This window comes from Lactuca saligna, chromosome 9, assembly GCF_052625555.1.
Source record: "Lactuca saligna cultivar CGN05327 chromosome 9, ASM5262555v1, whole genome shotgun sequence".
Taxonomy (NCBI): domain Eukaryota; kingdom Viridiplantae; phylum Streptophyta; class Magnoliopsida; order Asterales; family Asteraceae; genus Lactuca; species Lactuca saligna.
Window position 1 is genome coordinate 24,040,611 of NC_136425.1, and position 13,912 is coordinate 24,054,522.

The 13,912-nt window shown below is 35.4% G+C and overlaps 1 protein-coding gene across 1 annotated transcript; it reads left to right on the plus strand.

Annotated features, from left to right (window-relative positions):
• The first annotated feature begins 5,098 nt into the window (after positions 1–5,098).
• Positions 5,099–7,379, plus strand: LOC145018047 (transcription initiation factor IIB-2-like). Its single transcript, XM_078975988.1, has 7 exons — positions 5,099–5,582; positions 6,094–6,118; positions 6,197–6,326; positions 6,467–6,597; positions 6,680–6,768; positions 6,870–6,946; positions 7,052–7,379. The coding sequence occupies exons 1-7, from the start codon at positions 5,230–5,232 to the stop codon at positions 7,183–7,185; spliced, it is 939 nt and encodes a 312-aa protein (XP_078832114.1). The 5' UTR covers positions 5,099–5,229; the 3' UTR covers positions 7,186–7,379.
• Positions 7,380–13,912: the final 6,533 nt, after the last annotated feature.

The following is a 13,912-nucleotide window of genomic DNA, read 5'->3' on the forward strand; positions in this document are numbered from 1 at the left end:
TATTCCATCATCTAAAACAATAAAGACTTTTGATTGTGTTTCACTTATACATTTTCCACCCTTATATAAAATTGTTTATGTCATATTGACCAATGTTTGGTCAAACACGTTATCCATTAATGTTTTCACTCAAACCTTCACCAATTTCCTCTATCCCTAAAATAGAATTCAAAATTCAAAATTCAAATCCCCTCCAAATTTAAAGTTGTAATTTATGTATTGGCCATCCTTTATGTTTGCAAATCAACATGATATATCTTTATAATTATTCTATTTCTTTCTCAGTGTAGATCGATGGTAACAAAATTCATCAAGGGAAAAACAGTCATCTTGAATTTAAATCTTATTAATATAGTAAATACCTCAAGTTTTGAAATTAATAATCGGTTTGATACATGTTAAATTACAATTGCTCGATTTTCAACTATCTAACTCAATAATTGTATGTATTTATTCTTAAACTTACCATTTTTCTATAATGTTATTGATTATATTTACTATATTTAAGTTTAAATTGCAGAAAATTTTACTTGAAAGTGATAAGCATTAGTTGATGTTTGTATTAAAGCTTGAGGATGATGCAAAACTCTAAACACCTTAGTGGTAATATCCTACACACTTAATAATTGAGTATTTCGAAAAAAAAAATATTTTTCATTAACTTTGATAACAAATTTGTTGAATTAAGCATATTTTTATGCTTATAAATTTGTTTTCTCTACTTACTTATACTTATCATCTTGAAGATGAGAAAACGTTAATCATGACTATATTGAAAAGTGTCAAAAAGATCATATTGGTCATACCTTTCTGACATGATCTTCAAATGTTCCTTGCTCAATTCTTTGTTTTTTTTTCTTAGAGTAAATTACACGAATGGTCCCTATGGTTTGGGGTAATTTGCACGTTTAGTCCCTACCTTATTTTTTTTAACTCGGAAGGTTCCTATTGTTTGTTTTTGTTACACGTTTGGTCCCTATCTTACCTAAAAAGACTATTATTTAAATAGGGAAAAATGGTGGGGTATGTAAGGTAAGGTGAATGAGGTGGGATTGGGGTGTGTTTATTTAAATAAATCAAAAAATCAAGGGAAAAATAGTATTTTTAGGTAAGTCAGGGGCCAAGCGCATAACAAAAACAAACAGTAGGGACCTTCCGGGTTTAAAAAATAAGTTAGGGACCAAATGCGCAAATTATCCTAAACCATAGGGACTATTCGTGTAATTTACTCTTTTACTTATATCGTTTTTGTGTATTTGATTTGTTTCTTTAAGAAACTCGGTTTTCTACTAATTTTGATAAAAAAAAATTGTTGAATTAAGCATAATTTTTGTGACATCCCCAATTTCACGGCCAGAAAAGACCGATTTGTTTATGCTTTATTTGAAAAGCAGAGTATATTGTTAAAGAAATATATCGCGGAATTTGTTTCCAAAAATATGATAAAGAATCTATCAAAGCATTTCCGTAGAAATCTGTTATATTAAAAACCTTTGGATATCATTGTTAATACAGATCAAAAAGCATAAACATAAATAACATAGGCATTATAATATCTATTTATTCTAATAGCATATAATCCATTGATCTCTCATCAGATCATCACTCTTGTGTTCTCTTTCCACTACATGTATATAAGAAAACTGAGTGAGTCAGGCTTGGGAGCCTAGTGAGCATATAGGGTTTTCAACCCACAATAAATAAGTTTATTAATGTCATCAACCAACAATAACCCGGTTACCCATTCCCGTTATCCTCACTTTATGTCCCTAAAACACCTATTGTAAGGGACCTAGCCTAAGGATTATCATCGGGATAGACACTACTGCTAAGGGGTTTCCTCAACAATAAATGTTCGTAAGACAACCATGAGGGGGATAGACTACACCAGTGAACACATTGTTCACAAACACCTACAAGTTGCAGGCATGCTAGCGTTCCACTCTGCTAGATGACTGGATCAACAACAACATCAAGACCTCTCATCATTTTATCACACACCAACTATTTCATCTACCCATGTTTTACCCCAACATATTTGTAGATATAAAATACATATACAATTTAAATCATTTTAAACATGTATAATAGTGTTCATTTAACATAGATAACAAGTATACAAACAATATGCACGCATATCATGTAATTTATATAAAATACTTCATATCTATACGTAAGATGAAAATAAATATACACTCACATTAGTAGCGTGAGTAGATAGAATCTAACTAAAAACAGTCAACGGTTCGTGATAGTTGGGCTCAGGATGCAGAACGGCTTCAGAAAACGAGAGAGAGAGAAAAAGAAGATTTGGTGTAAGGAATGAAAGAGCCTTGATCGCTATTTGTAGGGTGTTCTGGGGCCATTCACGTCGTGAACATGATAGGTTCACGTCGTGAACTTCCATGAGTCATCCCATAGCTTTAACATGTGTTTTCTAGCCCGATTAGTATCCCTAACATGTTTCACGTCGTGACTTAAGGCGGCTAGGGTTTCTGCCACGTGTCATGCCCTTAGACAGCTGTATCTTCGCAAGGTCATAACTTTTGCATACGAACTCCGTTTTTGACGTTCTTTATATCCACGTGTAGGTGTAGACGTAGTCTACAACTTTCATTTAGACCCTAGGCTAAAAAGTAGTTTATCACAAAATCAATTTGTACGATTCCCGGTGTCGTGCCGATTTTGACGCGAAACTTCGACAGGTCGTATCTTCTTCATTATAACTCGGATTTCGGCGTTTTTTATATCTGCAAAATCCTTGTCCCGGCCACTACAACTTTATTCATAGATATTGGACTTATCTATTATTTTCTTTTTGACGCTTATTTTTATTGTTAACTTATTTTATCTTATAATTAAGTATAATGCACACAAAATCACATAATATTCAAATAATTTTTATTTATTACTTCAAAGTAGGTTATAATTGTTGACCCTAACTAATACATCATTATATTAATGCTTAACCTAGAAACACGGGCGTTACACTTTTATGACTATCAATTTGTCAATTTTCTATTAATAAATAAAGTGTAAATCAATTTGAATAATTGTTAAATTTCATATTCTATAATGTAATTAATGCACTAATTAATCAAATAATAATACATGCTCAAATGGTTGGGTACCTCCAGGACAATAAGTAAACATGCAAATTATAAGTAATTTCACAATATTGTATTTTTTTTTACTAGTTTTAAATTGACAATTAATTCTTTCAATTGCTTAATATTATTGATTACTCATATTGGTTTGTAATAAAATAAAATATTGATAAAATGAAAAAATTGTTCAACAAAACCTAATTGGTTATATATCAATTTAGGCTTCTTTTTGTGTTGTCATGTTTGTTAATTTGGCTATGTAGGATTCATTTGAAGTTCTATTTCTCTACAAGAATGTCAATGTTCACATTCAAGTAGAAACAATCACAATTTGTAAGTATTCCAAATGATTTTCACTTACATTAATCAAAACTGTTACTTTAAATGGTGCGTTCTCATATAAGTCAAACCGGTTGTCACTATACAGATCTTCTAGCGGTCTATAGAAGAATCTTAGCGGCTCTATAAATAATTTTGCTGTGTTTTCAATGAAGGATCACTCTATCAACATTCGTTCTCTAAAGTTCTTTCTCTTATTTTTGATATACGCGCGTGTCACAACAATAAGACAGAAAGAGGTGCTAGTAACCATTAAAGATGAAAATGTAAGATATAATTTAAGAATATTATATAAAGTATAAATTGTGGATTTATGATATTTATTTCTATGAAAAATATTTTGTTTGATTGCTAGGTTATATATCAAGGTTTTTTTTGTAATATGATTTTGACAAGTTTGGTCTAAATTTAATAATTGAAGCAGATATGAAATATATGTGCTAACGATTTTGAATTTGTATTGCCCTCCAGAAACCAATTGTAGCCCAATAGACCGTTCCTTCATATCTTGGTAGGTCTTAACATTTCCCAAAATTTGGCTACAAGAAGTCATGGATTCACTTCTTGAATCAATCCTCTAAACTTAATTTCATTTGTTAGTTGGATGCAGTGACTAAAATGCAAGATTTGTGAAAATTCATTATTATTTATTAATGTTAACCTTTGGCAAATTATGAAACTAATACTATGTTTTTGTTCATAACATGTTTTTTTTTTCTTATAATAATTTCTTTGATCAGAAGATATGTATATGTAATTAGCTGTAGACTGAAAAATCATATTTTAATTCTTACAAGGAAAAAAATATTTTATAAATTTACCAAATTAAAATATATGAATTTGATGTTTATGGTTATGACCAAGGTTCTAAATAACGTAAGGTGTGACTTGGCGGCAATTTCAAGCCTTAACGAGTCATGACGTTTGTAAGGCGTGACTTAAGACGACAATTTTCTATATAATTAATATTTGTATATGTATTTTCAACTATTACTCAATTTTATACACATATATGAGTTAAGGCGACGTTTTGGTAAAGCTTGGCGGCAGGTGCAAGCCTTGGAGTTGTGGCGCGCCATGGCAGAGCCATGGCGAGCATGATGAGCTTTTTAGAACCTTGGTTATGACAATGCACTTAAACTGTAATGTTTATCGAATTTCTTTGCAGAATTTAATGTTGCTTGTACATATAACAATTTATTGTTGCTTTTGGTTTTACAGGGCCAATATAAAAAGAATCATGTGAGCCTCCATGGAAGTTGGTACACCGAACAAAATCAATTCATAAAACTACTACACAACATGTTTTAATCAAGAAGTCACGTCATGTTGTGATAAAACAAAGATCACGTGGATCATTTATATTAAAAATTATTGTATTAAAAAACCAAATTGCTCTAATATAAATATTAAATATTTTTATTTAATAAGTTTGGTTCAAAAAATCTAAAAATAATCTAACTAATATTTTTTATTAAAATTTCACTTGAAACAATGTCGTTAATATATATTTAATTTATCTTCTCCGACGCGTGTCATAGTTTAGTTTAGTGTTATTTAAAACGTCTTTTAATACATCCATTGCAAATTTATTTGGCAAATCGTTTGTCAACCAAAAAAATACAATTTGTCGGCATCCGGAAAAAAAAAAAGCCTATAAAACACGATTAGGGCGCAGGGCGCACCAATTCAACAAACAAACTCCATTAACGTAATTCAAGTTTGAGACAGATTACAATAGCAAAAAATCTAACAAAGAAACACTCAAATTAAACCGAAGACTATGGCAGATGCCTACTGCGGCGACTGCAAGAGGAACACAGAGGTGGTGTTCGATCATTCTGCCGGCGATACCGTTTGTTCTGAGTGTGGACTCGTCCTTGAATCCCACTCGATCGATGAGACCTCCGAGTGGCGTACCTTTGCCAACGAGTCCGGAGATAACGATCCCGTTCGTGTCGGCGGTCCCACCAATATCCTCCTCAACGACGGTGGTTTATCCACCGTGATTTCTAAACCTAACGGCGGCACCAGCGATTTCCTTTCGTCTTCGTTGGGACGGTGGCAGAACCGAGGTTCTAATCCCGATCGTACACTCATCTTGGCGTTTAAAACGATCGCGACCATGTCTGATAGGTGAACGTTTTGTCTATTCATTCGTCTACTAAGATGTATGAATTACGATGATTTAGGGTTTCATCTTGTTCCTAAAGATTCTTCTCAATCTAACGAACTAGGAACGACAATACCGTTGCATCTTTGTATTGCCCCATGAATTAGAGATAAGGAATGTTGTAGATTTATTGGCTATGGCTTCTTTAATTGATTGATCTGTAAGTTAAAAGGCTCAGGCATTGCAACCCTATTTCGCCATCTATGGTGTCTGTGTTTTCCCTCTAGTTAAGCTTTGTAAGTGATAGTTAAACTTGTACACATTGTAAGGAGTTATTTGTGACTTGTGGATATCATGGAGAATATGTAGGACAGTAGGAGAATTGTTGTTTCTACTTTCTTGTGATGATAACGACAGGAAGTAGTCATCTTGCATTTGATTTGATTCTTTTAGATCAATTTCATCTGTTCTATTGAACATTATCATTCTTGTTTCTACAATTTTCATATCTGATAGACTTAATTTATGGTTCAGGTTGGGCCTTGTTGCAACAATAAAGGTATGGAAATGCAGCTGTGTATTTCAGTCATATAAACAAACTGTGGCTTATCCTTTTGAATTCTTCCTTTGATTATAGGATCGTGCTAATGAGATATACAAAAAGGTGGAAGATCAGAAGTCAAGTAGAGGGAGAAATCAGGATGCCATTTTGGCTGCTTGCCTTTACATTGCTTGTCGTCAGGAAGACAAACCACGAACAGTAAAGGGTACAAACAAACCTTGATATCATTTTGTATTTATATTTGGATTATTCTAATTTATGTATTCTCAATCTCAAGATTTCCTTCAACTCTCTTCGAATAGAAATATATGAAATAGATTTCTTCCTTGAACTCTATTCAAATAGAAATATGTTCGGTTGCCAATGGAGCCTCAAAGAAAGAAATTGGTCGGGCAAAAGAATATATTGTCAAACAACTTGAGCTTGAGATGGGTCAATCTGTTGAAATGGGGACTATTCATGCTGGCGATTTCATGGTCAGTTTTTTTTTTTTTTTAAATATCTCATAATATTTTTTTATTAATTTGAGTTCTTTCGATATGTATTTCAAATCATCAGAGACGATTCTGTTCGAATCTTGGAATGACCAATCAAACTGTTAAAGCTGCCCAAGAATCTGTAAAGAAGGCAGAAGAGTTTGATATAAGGTATTTTTTTTTTTTTTTTTTTTTTTTTTGTTTTGGTTTCATATTCAATATATTTAATCATTTGGGTTATTCTTACGAAATTTATACAATGTGTTTTTCAGGAGAAGCCCGATATCTATAGCTGCAGCTATTATTTACATAGTAACTCAACTTTCGGATGAGAAAAAGCCACTCAAAGGTAGATATATATAGAAATGCAACATTTGACTTTACATAATTGGTAAGGTTAAATGTTAGTTATGATGTTAAAGTTGCTAAAAAAGGAATTTTATGGATGCATCAGATGTAGCACTTGCAACTGGAGTTGCAGAAGGGACAATCAGAAACTCGTACAAGGATTTGTATCCTCATTTGACAAAAATCATACCAACTTGGTATGCCCAAGAAGATGATATTAAGAACCTATCTAGCCCTTAAAAACCCATACATACTCTTTTAAAAGTTTAATTATCTTTTTTGGATGTTCTTCTGATACCAAAGAAGATGACAGTTGATATGGACAACTGCCATTTTCTGTCAATCTTATCCACTTTTGGATCCTATGAGTATATACTATTAATTTGTTATTTTTAGAACTTACATAAGTTGAGCAATCTTACATCTTCGGGTAACATTGTTTTCAATTTAATGAATGGATTTGAATGTGTCTAATTAAGATTGCTCAAATATAGCTAAAAGAAAATATATATATATTTTTTTTATAAATAGTAAATTCCATCCTATACCAAGTATGAAGTATAAAACCCCATAAGCACGATGAAAAACTTAACAAGACTTCCAACTACTTTCATGTATACACTAACATTCTCATTGTACACCAAAGATACATTATTCTCTCTCGGAAATACTTAGGATGACGAGAGTATTTTTGTGACCTCCCCATGAATATGAGGGGAAATTTTTAAGTCAAATATGGGACTTAGTATTTTTTTAGATAGTCTAGTTTCTCTGTCTTAATATAAATATCATGTTTTCAGTGATTTTTTTTCTGGATCTAAATTGTTTTACCAAGAAAGTTCAAATATAAGATTTATTTGCTATTACTATTTATTACTACAAAATCATCAAAGAAAGCCCCATATATAATTGATATTTATGAAAGTTTAGAAGAATATGATTATTTTTTCTATGTTGGTTGGTATAAAAAACGATTGTCTTCTTATAACGTAAATTTATACTTTTAAAGATTCCAATTTATTCAAATTAAAAGATATGGTTCCTTGTCTACAAATGAGACTTATCTAAAGCAAATAAGGTATATTTTATCTTTTATCTTCAATCACTATGTTATGTAGTATTATATTAGGTGTGAGATTCATGTATTATACGAGTTAATTTAAAAAAAATTAAATATTAAATTAAAATGTAAATAAAAAATGTTTTTTAACGTACAACTTTTAAAATAAGAAAAGAATAAGCGTATTTATTGCAATTTAATATCATATATATATATATATATATATATATATATATATATATATATATATATATATAATATTTAATACTTTACATATATAAACATGATTTTAATTTTAAAAATAGAATCAAATCAAAAATTGACAAATTGATAATATTTATTTTAAAAATACTAAAAAGTAACAAGTGTTAAAATTCATAAAAGATTGATATATGGCAAAAAAAAAAAACCTTTATTTATATTAAGGACATGCACACATGATATCTTGTAGAGTTTCTAACTAATATGGTCGTGCAACATATTCAAATATGTGTCACTTTGTCTTTAGAACTCCAAAAACATGTTCTACATCTTTACGTGTTTATTTTTGTTTTCCCTTGAAAAATTTGTAAATAGTTCTACTGGGTGTCGAAATGTTTTTACAAATGTGGAATATGATGGATATATTCCATTCGTAAGGTAATACTCAAATTTATATTCATATCTATTCACTATGAAATGAGCATCCGATGCCTTTCCTGACAAAAAACGTTGAATATTGGTGACTGATCAAGAACGTTGACGTCGTTATTGAAACCTGCAACCCTGAAAAAAGAATATCAACTCTGTGAAACATGTGAATACTCACTTACCTCTAGCATTATATCTCAATTGGAAAATATATTTAATAGGTTAAAAATGTATTTATTTTATCTAAAAGCTATATATATATATATATATATATGCTTTCCAAGGCGCTGACTATCCGTATAGACACATTTTTTTGCAAACAAAACATTATTTTGAAATAGCTTGCCTGATAGACACAATTATCCACATAATAATCGTGAACTAGACGTTGATGTCATTCTTCGTGATTTATGTTTAACATCACACATCTTCTTAGTAGTAGAACTTGAATGGTTGTAGTAGCACATTCGTACAATACTCCTATATCATACCGACGAAGATATCGTCAACATTATCATCGTTGGATGGGTCGAACGGATCCATTTTTTAATTGGGAAATATTGAAATTTTATAAAATGTAGAGAAAGAAAAGAAAGAGGTGATTAAAAATAAGGCAAAAATGTTTTTAATTAGGAATGTAACACTCGTGTTCCAGTGTGGTTTAGTTTTTATTCTTTAAGGCTAAAGATGAAGTTTTTAGGAAAAACTCTATACCACGATGTAGGGCAAGGATACCCATGACATGGCACTGAATAAGTGGCACATGCATTTTATTGAGCCACCATGGCGTGGCTAAGGAAAGCCACGACGTGGCAATTGATCAAGCCTAAGCCCATGACTCTTTTAGGGTTCCCTTTGTATTTAAGCCTCTCTATCTCGGTTCTAGGGTTCATTTCTCAACCTCTATCCCCCTTAACCTCAGATAAACCATACTCCTTTCTCTCTTGGTGGTTTTGGCTCATTTTGGGTGGTTTTGGTGCTTTTGGGGGTGGAAGTGAGGAGATTGGTGTAAGGAGCAAGCAAGCAACAATTTATCATCTTGGTTATCACCTTCCAGACCATTTGTAAGGATTTAAGTCTCTATCTTTTGAATCATTCTCTTAGATCAAGATCCTTTTGGTCCCTTTTTGGTTCATTGAGTTGATTGAGTGAATGATGGAATAAAGTTGACAACTTTATTGCTCTCTAGTGTCCCTTGAACATCATATCTTATGGATCTGAAGTTTGGTGGTGTTTAGTGAATCTTGCATAAGTTTAGATCATTTTCTTTCCATTTGACTTAAAATGAGTTAAGGGATCATATTGTATGGATCTGAAGTTTAGTGGTGTTTAGTGAATCTTGCATAAGTTTAGGTCATTTTCTTGCCATTTGACCTAAGATGAGTTAAGGACATGCATGGGGCATGCATCTCCATCAAGTAATCATTTTTATGGACCTTTGGTGCCCCCTTTAGCTTCTTGAATAGTTAAGGTTAGTGACTTTTTCATATTGTATGGATCTGAAGTTTAGTGGTGTTTAGTGAATCTTGCATAAGTTTAGGTCATTTTCTTGCCATTTGACCTAAGATGAGTTAAGGACATGCATGGGGCATGCATCTCCATCAAGTAATCATTTTTATGGACCTTTGGTGCCCCCTTTAGCTTCTTAAATAGTTAAGGTTAGTGACGCGGTTTGAGTTGAGTGTTGTTCGGTTTTGTGATTTAGGTGAGTCTCCTCATTGTATCCGTGGGCCGAAGGCACCAATGCTTGCCCATTAGGATCTGTTATGCTAGTTGTCTTTATAACTCTTGCATGGTATGTTGGGATAGGCCTATTGTATGACGAGCTAGGCCCATTTATATGTTGGGATGGGCTCATGGATCAGGAAGTGCTATACCCAATGTATGTTATGTAGGATGTTAGTTGTCTTTATGGATTTCACATTGTATGTCGGGCTAGCCCCATTGTATGATGGACTAAGCCTATTACTATAGGTTGGGCCCAATATGAGGGCTAGGCCCAATGATATGTATGGTATGTGGTATTTTGGTGAACTTACTAAGCTTTGTGCTGACACTTTTTATGGTTATGGTTTCAGGTACTTCCGGTTCGAAAGTGAAGGGCTCGACTTGATCGTTGCGCATCCGCCTATATTTCCGCAACAATATGATTTTGGGATTGTACTATGATAACTGTTTTATTCTCAAATACTTTTTGAATGATTGGAAAAAAGGAAAATTGTTGTTTTAGTTAAATTAAAAATGAAAATTTTACCTTATGGTTTTTGGGTCATTACAAGTTGGTATCATAGCCTTGGTTTGAGGGATTCTGACACACTCTCGGGTGTAATTGAACTCAAACTGAGGAGTTGGTAATCTTTTAAAAGAAAATAAATTTCTTAAAAGACTTGTAACACCAAATTTTCAAACAAATTTTTTTTTTTTGATTTTTTTTGATTTTTATAAAAACATAATTCCATCAATATTCATAGAAACAACCATTTTAATTGTTCAACAAAATAGTACAAAATCCCAAGATCAAAATGTCAAGCTCCAAACGTGTGTGTACGGATCAAGCCGGCGCCTTCCCGCGGTCGTCACTAGTACCTGAAACAAATAACATCAACACTGTAAGCACAAGGCTTAGTGAGTTTCCCAAAATACCACATATAGCACATATTAGCCACTCTAGGCTATAACTCTGTGGGTCCGTGCACCCAAACTCTGTGAACCCTCAGGTTCCAACTCTGATAATCATGCACCACATAAATCACATAGAAATCATGCAGTACAACACATAACATATATATAGCACACAAATACTCTATCACATAGCTCTGGTTACCTACTCAAGGTAAAGTATAGTGAGAAGACTCACTTCGCGTGTCTCGGTAAACAGTAACCCTGAAATCGCTAAACACTCGATCTGCCGAGCTGAAGTCCCCCTATAGCACAATACATCTCTAATTAACACTTTCCCAACTAGGGTTGACCACACTATAACAAGACAATCTAGGTCAACGCTGGTCAACGGTCAACTTGACCGGACTCGGCGAGTGCACTATAGCGACTCGGCGAGTCTGAGCGCATACACCAATTTCCCTGGAATCCTCTCTTGACACGTCGAGTATTTCCCCCAACTCGACGAGCTCCACCTGGCACGAGTTGTGGGGCCACCACGACTCAACTCGCCGAGTCTCAAGAACAACTCGGCGAGCCCGGTTTGACTCGGTCCACCTAACCATCCTGACTCCCCCTTGACCCACTGAGTTCACTCATCCCAACTCGGCGAGGCCACTCGCTGAGTGGTCGTGCAATATTCAAGCTACTCGCCGAGTCTGTTCTTCGGACTCGGCGAGTCCGTGCCATGCACTGACTCAATCTTGCTCTAAAGGCCAGATCCAGTCCATTAATCCATAGATCCAGTCCCTCCAAGCTTATTTAGCACGTAAAGTCACAATCTTGATGCACATATAACCTCTACATGACCATAAATGATGTTTTTGACTCAAATACTTCAACACAAGGTCAAGGACTCCATTTCCACCCATAAAGCTTGATGAGTGAGGCCATCTGGACCTCTATGGATCCAGATCCATGGTCTCAACTCAAAGAGGGAACCAAAGGGGAACCAAATCACCCCATAAATGACCACATTAAGCCCTAAATTGCATCAAACTTCACCAAACAGAAAATGGTCCGAAAATAATACCTCTAGGTTGATGATCCAAGCTCCAAATCCACGAAATAGCAACCTCCTTTGCTTCCTCTTGCTTAGGGCCTCCTTCTTCTTGCTAAACAACACACACAAGATCAAGATTGGCTCTCTTTCCTTCACAAAACGCTCAAGAACTCTAGGGACACTCTCTGGGGTTTGGGTGAGCACAAATGACGGCCATAAGGCCCCTTAAATAGGCCTCAAACCCGGAGATTTAGGGTTTCATAACACAGCGCAGACTCGCCGAGTCCATACCCTGGACTCGCCGAGTCCAAGTGCGCACCCTCGATCAATCCCGCGTCCCTACTCGGCGAGTCCGAGCTCCAACTCGCCGAGTCTCTCTCACAATATATAAAAATTCAAACTTACAAGATACCTGGTAAAAATCCGGATGTTACAACTCTCCCCCACTAGAACTGGACTTCGCCCTCGAAGTCCCGCTCTAAAACAGCTCCGGATGCTGCTCCCGCATCATACCCTCCGGCTCCCAGGTCATCTCTGATCCCTTCCGATGTTGTCACTGAACCAATACCAGAGGTACCTCCTTGTTCCTCAAAATCTTGATCTTCCGATCCCTAATAGCCACGGGTCTCTCCGCATAATTCAGACTCGCATCAACCTGAATATCCTCTAGTGGAACCACTGCCGACTCATCGGCTATACATTTCCTCAACTGCGATACATGAAAAGTGTTGTGAATCTGTCCCAACTCTGCTGGTAACTCCAGCCGATAGGCTACCCGGCCTACCCTGGCAATCACACGAAACGGGCCAATAAACCGGGGTCCCAATTTGCCCCTCTTCCTGAACCGGATCACTCCTTTCCAAGGAGAAACCTTCAGGAGAACAAAGTCGCCGACCTGAAATTCCAGCTCGGACCGGCGTCTATCTGCGTAACTCTTCTGTCGGCTCTGAGCGATCAGTAACCTCTGCCTGACCAGCTGTATCTGCTCTGTCATCTGATTCACGATCTCTGTACTGCCCATTACCCTTTGCCCAACCTCTCCCCAACATATGGGAGTCCGACACCTCCTACCATACAACAGCTCAAAGGGCGGCATACCAATGCTCGAATGATAGCTGTTATTGTAGGAAAACTCCGCCAAAGGCAAATACGAGTCCCAACTACCCCCAAAGTCCAATACACAAGCTCGAAGCATGTCCTCGAGTGTCTGTATCGTCCGCTCACTCTGACCGTCGGTCTGGGGGTGGTATGCGGTACTAAAATGCAACTTAGTACCCAACTCCTCATGAAATTTCTTCCAAAAACGGGAAGTGAAGCGCACATCGCGGTCTGAAACAATCGAGATCGGCACCCCATGCCGAGATACAACCTCCCTCACGTAAATCTCCGCCATCTTCTCTGCTGAAGAACTCTCACTGATGGCAAGAAAGTGAGCGCTCTTTGTTAATCTATCCACAATCACCCAAATTGCATCAACTCCCCTGGCAGTCCTCGGCAATTTGGTGATAAAGTCCATAGTGATCTGTTCCCACTTCCACTCGGGAACCTCCAATGGCTGCAACTTGCCATGCGGTCTCTGGTGTTCGGCCTTTACCCTTCGACAGGTCAAACACCTC